The 10,994-nt window shown below is 55.5% G+C and overlaps 1 protein-coding gene and 2 long non-coding RNA genes across 3 annotated transcripts in view; 2 read left to right on the top strand and 1 right to left on the bottom strand.

Moving 5' to 3' along the window:
• Positions 1 to 387: 387 nt before the first annotated feature.
• LOC123578033 overlaps positions 388 to 10,994 on the top strand; it is a 14,819-nt gene continuing 4,212 nt past the window's right edge. The window contains exons 1-2 of the long non-coding RNA XR_006702205.1: positions 388 to 401; positions 10,296 to 10,299. This is a non-coding gene — a long non-coding RNA (uncharacterized LOC123578033). The remainder of the gene's footprint in view (positions 402 to 10,295; positions 10,300 to 10,994) is intronic.
• On the top strand, positions 6,630 to 9,345 carry LOC123578005 (cytoplasmic tRNA 2-thiolation protein 1). Its single transcript, XM_045440493.1, has 2 exons — positions 6,630 to 7,175; positions 8,755 to 9,345. The coding sequence occupies exons 1-2, from the start codon at positions 6,668 to 6,670 to the stop codon at positions 9,327 to 9,329; spliced, it is 1,083 nt and encodes a 360-aa protein (XP_045296449.1). The 5' UTR covers positions 6,630 to 6,667; the 3' UTR covers positions 9,330 to 9,345.
• On the bottom strand, positions 8,142 to 8,846 carry LOC123578027. The gene is made up of 2 exons (XR_006702196.1): positions 8,731 to 8,846; positions 8,142 to 8,340 (listed from the first exon to the last, which is right to left on the bottom strand). It is a non-coding gene; the product is annotated as an uncharacterized LOC123578027 (long non-coding RNA).

Below are 10,994 nucleotides of genomic sequence, written 5' to 3'. Positions count from 1 at the left end.
CTCTTTCACGAAAAGGGAGAGGGCCTCTGGCTGACCTGTCACACACACTACTGACCCTCCCAGGCCCACACTCTCCAGAAAACACACAGCCAACCAGAGGGAGGATGCTGAAACCAAGCCATCCGGAAGCCCCTCATTCCCAAGAAACTCTAACATTAGAAATGTGGTTCTTCTGTAAGAATGAAACCTATTTTCTTCTTCACGGGGAAGTTCTCTTTCGGGCTGGATCTGATAAGCTCAGACATACATGCCCCAGACCAGACTGTGTGTTCGCTCTAAAGCAACCCCTGAGCTTCTTGATGTACGTTCAAGAAGGTGGGAAACGTATCTGTATATATAGAACCTGTTTTATCTACAAGAGGTCTTCAGAGTGGGGTGTATACACAACTCCCCACACAGGAGTGTACGTCTACTCTACCCCTCGAAGGTGACTCTTGGTCCATGTCGGGACATCCTGTATTCAGAACAACCAAAGCATTACAGCTTAGAGGAGCTAATTTAAAAAAAAAAAAAATTAACTGGAATGTTTTCAGGGACAAAGTTTTCAAGTGATACCGAATAAAATATTCAGGTAAAAAATAAACGATCCCCATTAGACATGGTGTGCATTTTTCTCTTAGGTACTTAAAGCTTATGTGAATCATGTCATAAAATAGTCATTCTATTAACAAACAATCCCCATCTCCTGTCACCTCATACAATGTATAATGACTTCTGGCTCTGAGTGACAAGAAAAAAATTTAATGTTGAAAAATGTCAGATGTCAATTTAAATTTTTAAAAATATTTGTTTATCTATTCATTTATTTTATTCTATTTTTTTAATACATTTATTTATTTTTGAGACAGAGACGGAGCATGAACGGGGAAGGGTCAGAGAGAGAGGGAGACACAGAATCTGAAACAGGCTCCAGGCTCTGAGCCGTCAGCACAGAGCCTGACGCGGGGCTCGAACTCACGGACCGCGAGATCATGACCTGAGCTGAAATCGGCCGCTTAACCGACTGAGCCACCCAGGCGCCCCTCTATTCATTTATTTTAAAAGAGAGAGAGAGGGGCGCCTGGGTGGCGCAGTCGGTTTAGCGTCCGACTTCAGCCAGGTCACGATCTCGCGGTCCGTGAGTTCGAGCCCCGCGTCGGGCTCTGGGCTGATGGCTCAGAGCCTGGAGCCTGTTTCCGATTCTGTGTCTCCCTCTCTCTCTGCCCCTCCCCCGTTCATGCTCTGTCTCTCTCTGTCCCAAAAATAAATAAACGTTGAAAAAAAAAATTAAAAAAAAAAAAAAAAGAGAGAGAGAGAGAGAGAGTGCATGCGTGTGCAGGGAATGGGCAGAGAGAATTCCAAGCAGGCTCTGTGCTGTCAGCGCAGAGCCAGATGCGGGGCTCGATCCCACAACCCTGGGATCACGACTGGAGCCGAAATCAAGAGTCGGACATTCAACTGCCTGAGCCACCCAGGCACCCCAACAATTTCCCCTAATCTAAACCAACATTAAGCTTTTAGGGTTTATAAACTAATGTAATCCACAAAGGGAGTCCTGACCTTAATTGAACACTAACCCAGTGTGGATCCATTTCATCTTCAAAGCCACCCTTTGACTTCACAGATAAGGTCACTGAGGTCTAAAGTCACTCAGATGTAAGAAAAGAGCATGAATCCGAGTCTAGGCCTGTGTGTGATTCCAAAGTTCTTTCCACTGCCTGGTTGAGGGTGTCTTGGGGGCTGAAGGTGACAGAGGTCAGGAAAGGCTTCCCCAAAGAGGTAGCATTCTGGGTAGTTCCAGAAGGGTAAGCAGGCATTCAACACCAATGCCAAGTGATGGAAAGGCACTCTAGGCAGAGGGAGAAGGAGTCACCAGAGAGCTTGGCACGCGTAAGTAGCGGAGGTGATGGCAGCCAGATCTACGGAGCATTTACTGTGGCCCAAGAGCTGTTACAAGTATTCATCAGGTGTGCCCTCTCCTCAACCTCAGGACTACTGACATTTTGGGCACGTTAGTTCTTTGCTATTGGGGCTGTCCTGTGTGTTTGAGATTTATAACACTGCTGGATGCCAGTATGCCTCAACCCCAGGTGTAACAACCAAAACTGTCCCTGCCAAATGTCCTCTGGGGGCCAAAATCATCTCAGATTGAGAACCACTGCTCTCATCATGTGAAGACTGTACCATTATTATTTCTACCTTACAGGTGAGAATATGTAAGCTGTCCACAGTTACACAACCAGGTTGGTAATCCCGCGATCAGAACCAAGCTGTTCTGTCTTTAACCACAATACCACGTGGCAAGTTTCCTGCCTGGGCTTCATGCTCACTGGGGTACAGATCACAGTAGGGGACAAGAAAGGAGAGGTAAGCCAGCAACAGCTCAGCAAGGGCCTTGAGTACCTTGCCTGTTCTGTACGAGGCCTTGTGCCTAGACGCTGGGACCCAGATGCAAATCCAACCGAAGCCCTCTTTCAAGGAGCTCCCAACCCAAAGAGACACTGAAACAGTCACAGTCACAGCCCAAGGTGACGGGGCCTCTGACAAAGTGAGCCTAGAGGTGGCTTGTTAACGCAGTGCAAGGTAGGATAGGTCCCGTAGTCTACCTGGAAAAAGTACATCCACATGGCTGCTCGGATGACAAACAGGAATCAGTGTGGTGGGGAGGAGGGGTGAGGGAGGGAGGGTCTTCAGGAAGAGAGGACAAAACGTGCAAACACCTGGCAGAAAAGTTACTTCGCTGGCGACTGGGGGGGACCTGCCAGAATCTCAGGGATGGGAGAGGCTAAAAAGTCGTCAAGGGCATGGTTGCAAACACCAGGCTGAGGGATTCGACCTTACCCTGCAGGTGATGAAAGCTAGTCATCTGCCCTCTCCAGAAACCCCCAACACCAACTTACAGTCTTTTCCACTGGAATATTAATTAACATGTTGCAGCAAACAAAACATAAAAATGTTTGCAAAACATCCGTGAGGAACCTCTGCCCAAACTGTGCCAGCTTGCTGGTGAATGTGGCCACTAAGGACTACAGGGACTGGTCCCATTCTCAACACTCCCAACCACTGCCACCCCAGGGAAGTGACATAAGGGACCAGCACACCCCCACCCCAAACACTTATTAAGCACCAAGCACTGACCTTCATGTTTTATATGATGTTTTTAAATATACTTTTTAATGTTTATTTACTTTTGAGAGAGAGAAAAGGAGAGACAGACAGAGCACAAGTGGGGCAGGGGCAGAGAGAGAGAGGGAGACACAGAATCTGAAGCAGGCTCCAGGCTCTGAGCTGTCAGCACAGAGCCTGACGCGGAGCTCGCACTCACGAATCGCAGGATCATGACCTGAGCCGAAATCGGTTGCTTAACCAACTGAGCCTCCCAGGCACTCCCAAGCTTTACATGTTAACTCATTTACCTCTTTATCCCAACAACTGCTTTATCACCCCCACAGAGGACACTGAGGCACAGAAAGGTTCAAGGTCGCATGACTAAGCAAGTGGCGCAGGCTGGCTTTCACATCCTCTTGTTGCCAATGACGTCTAGTCTTGAGGGTAATCCTTGTTATTAACTTCTCACTCAAAAGTATACAGGTGGTGTTGAGATCTACTCAAACATTTAATTAGAGAAACTTGCAAAGTAGGAGACTAAAACCAACACAGAAACACCTGAATTTGTATACTAGTTTTGGGGCAGAAAAATGAATGTACATCACAGAAGAACACCACTCAGGCCAGCGTTCCTCGGCTTTGGCACTATCGTTTCAAACTGGATAATTCTTTGCAGTAAGAGGCCAGCCTGTGCACACTGTATTCAGCACCACACTTGGCCTCTACCTACCAAACACCAGTCCCATCCCTGCCCTGGTCCGTGGTTGTGACAACCAAACACGTCTCCAGATAGTGCCAAATGTTCCCTGGGGCACAAAACCACCCCAAACTGAGGACTTGGCTTAAAAAACTGTCAGTTTTGAAACTTCATCTCCTTTCCTGAAAAGAACTATTAGGCTTGGTCCCCAAAGAGAAGCCGACCTTGATTAGGAGAATTAAATGGGAGGAGAATAATGAAAGTTTACTGTTTGGCGCATACACACGTGCCATATTAACTCATTTATGTTCACAAACAGCCTGTGGGGCAGCCTCTGTTGTTAGGCGCACTTTACAGAGGAGGAATGTGGACGGTACGTGCCGAGCGCATGCTAATTGCTCAGCGAGCGCAGTTCTTTCCCCCATGTCCTGGCTAGCGGCACTTGTAACCTCTGGGTTCCCGCAGCCCCTGACATCTGGTCCCTCCACATCAAGCTTCATCACCCTCAACTCCCCACCCAGGCATGACACTCCTGTGTCCCCGAGGGCAGGATCCGGCACACAGGAAGCCTCAGGAAATCACTAACGTAGGAGCCCGATAACCAGGGTTCAACCCTCGCGACAGCTTCAGATACTCCAAATGTGCCCCAGCACCCGGGAGAGTGCTCGGTTTTTTGCTTTCGGAGGCTTGTGCCCTCGGAAACCCTCCGTGTCTTGGGGCTCACCTGTCCTCCATCTCGAGCTCTGCCTTCAACTCCACAAGGCTGGAGGCGCACGCACTCGTCCGTGCGCTACACCTGAGCGTAGCTGCCCACTGGGTTCCGCCCCCAGCCCGGTACCCGCGTGGGGAACCGCAAACCGCCCGTTGTCGGCTCAGCGGACGCAAGGCGCCCCCAGCCCGCACCGCCGCGGCTCTGGGAACCCGCGCGCACCCACTCCCACGCCTGCGGGCGGAGCGCATAAAAGCCCACTTCGTGCACCGTGCGCCGCAGCCCAAGCCTTGCAATGTGCGGTTGCACGCGCGGCCTCTCCCTTGCGTGCCCTTATCCCTCTCTTCCCCCCACCCCGACAACTCTCCGGTCGCACCATAAATTCTATCATACTTCCATAAGAGCAGAAAATCTGGAAAGCATTCATTCCTTCTCTAGAATAAAGTGCACAGTGCACGGTGGCACACAGAATTCAGACGGCCCACCTGTTTTTGCGCAGGCGCAGACGGGGGACGTGTCGGCCTGGCCGGGAGCACTCTGGGAGCCTTGGGCGGAGAGCGTGACGTCACGGCGAGGTTGGCAGCGTGTGCGCCCAACTGGTCTCGCAGCTGATGGCGATGAGGGCCAAGCCGCCGCGCCGGCACCTGGGAGTCGTAGGCGGGTAAACCCAAAGCCTTCTGGGAATCGTAGTCCCTCCACCCGCTTCCGCGTTTTCTCGGAGCCTGGATTTCCCAGCGCGGGTTCTACTCACGTGAGTTTCCCCTCCTCAGCAGGCCGATCTCGGCTCTTTGTCGTGCTGCCGTGTAGGAGTTGAGGGTCTCCATCTTACCTTCCCACGCATTCCGGTAGGCATCCCTGGAGAGATGGCACCGCTCTCCGCGATCCTCCAACGCCTGTGTCCGGTGCCCCTGCTGACCCGCTTTGGAGCCTGTCTAGGTTCTGATTCCTAGCTTCCACCCTCAACCTGAGGACGGTTCGAACGCAGCCTCCTCTGCCCTGGTTACAATCTAGAGTGATCAGAGCTGGCCTGGGGGGTGTCAGGCGGCCATGAGAGCCCAGAGGAGGCGCCAGACCCAGCTCAGGTTTCAGGAAAGACTTCAGAGCAAACAAAGGACCTCCAAATTGCCATGCCCAAACAAAGTTACAGATTCTCTGGACTAAACCTACGCCTCTCGCAGTATTTCCCTATTCTTCCCTCTTTCCCACGTCCTCCCCATGAAATGGTCCCACTATCCTTGCAAGTGCTGAAGGCAGAACCTTGAAGTCGTCAGTCCTCTGTTTCTCTCATCTATTGCCTCGTTCAACCAAGTCTCGTGTGAGTCCAACCTACTCTATTTCCAGAAGAGATCCAGAATCTGACCACTTCTCTCCACTTCCACTGCCTCTGCTCAGCCCTTAGCCACATTACGGCTCATCTGGACCATTGTAGGAGCCTCCTCACTGGTCTACCGGTGTCTGCCCTCGCCACTCTCCACTCTGTTCCCACGCAGCAGCCTGAGGCATCCTGTCAAAATATAAGTCACATCCTATCACTCCACAGCTTTCAACCATCTAACGGTTCTCAGCTGATTCAGAATAAAATCCAACCTTTTCACCCTGCCAACCTCCAAGCCCCCGATCTTCTCTTGTCCTCACCCATAACTCACTTTCCAAACAACTGAATATAGGCCCTTCCCTTCACGTCCTTTGCCTTTGCTATTAACTATCTGGAACATTCTTCCCACCCTGATCGAATTGCCTGACTCCTTCTCATCCTTCTGGCCCCAGTTCAGAGGATAATTCCCTCATATTACTCCTTATATTTGTAAAGTGTCTTGGTTATTTACTTATCATGGGTTGGCTCCTCCCCTACAACGTCGTGCCTGCAACCTTTCCTATTTTGTTCACTGCTGTTCCAGTATCGAACGCATTTTGGGTAGATGGGAGGCAATGATGGATACCTGTTGAATGAAGGAATGAATGATGAAAAGCTTACGCTGAGACTTGAAGGTGCCAATCCTGCACATGTGCTGGGAGAGGGTTCCAGGCAATGGGTATATGCACTCTGGGCGCTATCCAGGCAGGCTTCCCGGAGGCATCGACCCCGCAATCCGGAATCCGCACGTAACCTGCCTCCCCTCTCTCCCTGTCCAGGGGCAGCCGACTCCTCCCCGCCCGCCCGCCCGGAACCCGCGATGCCCGCGCCGCAGTGCGCCTCCTGCCACGCGGCGCGCGCCGCCCTCCGCCGCCCGCGCTCCGGCCAAGCGCTGTGCGGCGCCTGCTTCTGCGCCGCCTTCGAGGCCGAGGTGCTGCACACGGTGCTGGCGGGCCGCCTGCTGCCGCCCGGCGCCGTGGTGGCCGTGGGCGCCTCCGGCGGCAAGGACTCCACGGTGCTGGCGCACGTGCTGCGCGAGCTGGCGCCGCGCCTGGGCGTCTCGCTGCGCCTGGTGGCCGTGGACGAGGGCATCGGCGGCTACCGGGACGCGGCGCTGGCGGCCGTGCGGCGCCAGGCGGCGCGCTGGGACCTCCCGCTCACCGTCGTGGCCTACGCCGACCTCTTCGGGGGCTGGACGATGGACGCCGTGGCCCGCAGCACGGCCGGCTCCGGCCGCAGCCGCGCCTGCTGCACCTTCTGCGGGGTCCTGCGGCGCCGCGCGCTGGAGGAAGGGGCGCGCCTCGTGGGAGCCACGCACATCGTGACGGGTGAGCGCGGGCGCCGCAGCCGAGGGGCGCGGGGCGGGCGCTGCAAGGGGGCTGGACGCGTGCCCAGCAAGGGGTGAAGGAGACGCCGGGGGTGCCCGAAGTGGGGGATCTCCACGAGAAGGGGGTGCGCACGCCCGCTGAGGGTGCGTGGGCAGAGTGTGTGCGCGCCGGGGCTGGGCGCGGCAAGCCTTGAGTCACTGCCTTCGCTTCGGCCGTGGAGGGGTGCAGGGGTGCTCTCCGGGGGCTGGGGCTGTGTTCCCTGCAGTTTTCAAAATGACATTCTCTGTGACCTTTCACAAAAGGAGGCGAGTGAAGTGACACCACCCATCAGAAGCCATCTGTAGTCTGAAACGCAACTCTTTAGACCCCCCTTCTCTGTCGGCCTCTTCTCTCTGAGAACTTGAGAACTTCCTCTCTCCCAACCGTTGCTTCAACACGTGATTGTTGACCATCTCCTCTGTGCCAGACGCTTTGTAGCCTCGAGCAATACCTAACCTCGCTTACCTCATCTGTAAAACGGGGTTATTAATAATATCGAGGTCCCAGGGTCGTTGGGAATAAAGTGAGTTCTGTGTGAGGCACTTAGAGCAGAGACTGGCAGACAGCAGACCTTACAGAGATGTTTGCGTCCTGATGCTGCCCAAGACAGCCTCTGCCCCTGCCCTCCCGACATGTCCATAATTATAACCCGGTAAGTGCTGCTAAGGAAAAATCACACAGACTTTGCCAGTTTATAACAGGAGGACCCAGTGAAGGGGGAAGCCTGGAGTTAGGGAGTGGTTCCTGAGCGAGCCTGACCTGAAGGCCGCCTGAGTAACCAGTGAAGGGGAGACCCAGTTGTTGGGGTCTGAGCAGAGGAGGTGGCTGGTGCAAAGGCCCTGAGGAGGGAAAGTGTGGCCAACTGGAGAAGCCCCAAGAAGACCAGTGTCTGTCGGACCAGACAGACTCAAGTATAAGACGACAAGATGCAGAATAGGTAGACGTTTAGGTGACGTTTATGGTGACCGCTGAGTAAATACTGAAGCTCTCGCTGGCCTTCCTGCACGCGGTGATCCGCATTCCCCGGCACTGGGACAGCAGCCTCCTTGACAACCTCCACTGACCGTTAGAGGCCGCTTTGACTTCTCCGGTGCCGGTGCCGTGTGACGTACACCTTCAACTGAGACTGAAAAGATATTTGTAGCGTAAAGCACTTCTACTACCCTCCTGAAAAAGCAGCTGGCACAGGGCCTGGTTGGCGATAAGTGGGTGGCAAATGAGGGCACCCCGGGTTGCCTCCTGGAGGCCTGTGTGTCCCCTCTCGTTTCTCACTGTGCCCACCGCCCACCTCCACCGGGCTGTCGCGCGGTGCCCAGGGGTCTCCATGGCCCTGTCCGGCCCTCCCTGCTGTTCCCCCCGCGCCCCCCCCCCCATCTCTCTCCTGGTCCTGGCGTCCTGCAGTGTCTGGGGGTGGGGTGGGGGTCTCCAGCCCGGGACGCCCACTCTGTGCCGCTCTCCAGGGCCCCTCCCCGTCCGTCTGGGTCCCTGCTGCCCCACGGCGGCGCCCCCATCTCACCGGCTCCCCGTCTCTCTCCCCCAGGCCACAACGCCGACGACATGGCGGAGACCGTGCTCATGAACTTCCTGCGGGGCGACGCGGGGCGGCTGGCCCGGGGCGGGGGCCTGGGCTCGCGGGGCGAGGGGGGCGCGCTGCCGCGCTGCCGCCCCCTGCAGCTGGCCTCGCAGAAGGAGGTGGTGCTGTACGCGCACTTCCGCCGCCTCGACTACTTCTCGGAGGAGTGCGTCTACGCGCCCGAGGCCTTCCGCGGCCACGCGCGCCACCTGCTCAAGCTCCTGGAGGCGGCGCGGCCGTCGGCGGCGCTGGACCTGGTGCACTCGGCCGAGCGCCTGGCCTTGGCCCCGGCCGCGCGGCCCCCGCCCCCCGGCGCCTGCTCCCGCTGCGGGGCGCTGGCCAGCCGCGCGCTCTGCCAGGCCTGCGCCCTCCTGGACGGGCTGCAGCGCGGCCGGCCCCGCCTGGCCATCGGCAAGGGCCGCGGGGGGCGCGACGAGGAGGGGTCGTCGGGGCCGCCACCCCCGCCTCCCAGCGACCCCGGCTCTGCGCCGGGCCCCGCCGCCGGGGGGTGCGGGGCTGCCTGTAAAGAGCGCTGCGAATAAACCCAAGGGACCTCCGCCCGGGCTTCGGTGCGAGGCTGGGAGGGGGACGGACGGGACCGGTCGCCGCCGACCCCGCAGAAGCTGGGGGCCGGGACTCCTGGGTCTGAGGGAGGAGGGGCTGGGGGCCGGGACTTCCGGGTCTGAGGGAGGAGGGGCTGGGGGCCGGGACTCTCGGGTCTGAGGGAGGAGGGGCTGGGGGCCTGGAAAAGGGGCTGGAGGGGCCAGTACTCCTGTGTCTCAGAGCCGGTAGGAATTAGGGGGCTGCTTGCCTCATACTCTGCCAGGTTCTGGGCATGCTCAGGAGAGTCTAACGCTTCTGTAGGACCTACTATGTGTCATGTCTGCCTGTTGCACCATAAGCAAAACCGCTTCACTTGAGGGACTCATTTCCAGTAACCTTGATGTTTACCTTTGAGCAAACAAAGGTGGGGGGGGGGGGCGGGTGGGCAAAAAACCCTCATTCCCGGCACCTGGTTGGCTCAGTCAGAAGAGCATTCGACTCTTGATCTCGGGGTCGTGAGTTCGACCTCACGTTGGGTGCAGAGATTACTGGAAGAAAAAAAAAAAAAAAAGAAAATTTAAAAAAGAACTCTCCAAGGTGCCTGGGTGGCTCAGTTCAGCAACAGACTCTTGATTTCGGCTCAGGTCACGATCCATGAGCAAGGAGCCTGCTTGGGATTCTCTCTCCCTCTGTGCCCTTCTCCTCTGCTTTCGTGCACGCGCGCTCTCTCTCTCTCTCAAATAAAAAACAAACAAACAAACAAAAAACCAACTATCAGCCGTGGAACTTCTAGTATTTGGGAGAGAGGCATAGACAAATCAGTATGCAATCTGACCTCTGATGATGTGAGCTATGTATGAATAACAAAGAGCTTAACGCAAAAGTGTGAAGGGGGTGCTGTTTCAGTTTGGGAGGTCAGGGCCTTTTTGAGAAAGTGACTCAGGAGAAGACCAAAATAAAGCAAGGGAGGTTTCCAGCCACGACAGAGTATATCATGCCAGAACTTTTCCACTGAGGCCAACTGGAAAAGCAGCCAGGATCCCACAGAAAAGAGGCTCATTCTGCTGGAGGGGCCAGAAGCGGAAGCAGGCAGAAAACAGGGTAAAGAGGCTGGGGATCTGAGCAGAACTTTCAACGGTGTCATGGGACCGGACACAGAATTGGAGTGCAGAGCTACGTGGGCAGGGACTGGAAGGGCCAGAATCTGGGGGGAGGGAACAGTGTTGAGTCAGCCCAACACCTGCTCTTGTCCCCTGGGCAGCCTCATGAAACAGGATAAACACAGTCTGAAGTTCAGGGTCTCCTAAAAAGTAGAGGCCCAGTAAGTACCCGTTAGGACCCAAGCAGAGTTACAAATTTGAAGTAAGGGTCACCCGGAAGTAGGCCCATCCACAAAAACACCAGAACCCAGCTTCAAACACACTCAATCCCAGAGCGGATTAAGAAGATTCCCGACTCCGAGAGCGCCTGGGTGGCTCAGTCGGGTAAGCGGCCGACTCTTGATTTCAACTCAGGTCATGATCTCACTGTGAGTTCAAGCCCCACATCAGGCTCTGTGCTGACAGTTCAGGGCCTGCTTGGGATTCTCTCTCTCCCTCCTTTTCTCTGCCCCTCCCTCCCTTCTCAAAAATAAATAAACTTTAAAAAGTGCAACAGCAAATATC

The sequence above is a fragment of the Leopardus geoffroyi genome, chromosome E2, assembly GCF_018350155.1.
Source record: "Leopardus geoffroyi isolate Oge1 chromosome E2, O.geoffroyi_Oge1_pat1.0, whole genome shotgun sequence".
In the NCBI taxonomy this organism is placed as follows: domain Eukaryota; kingdom Metazoa; phylum Chordata; class Mammalia; order Carnivora; family Felidae; genus Leopardus; species Leopardus geoffroyi.
The sequence above is the reverse complement of the archived record's forward strand: the minus strand, read 5'-3'. Positions and strand labels throughout refer to the sequence as shown.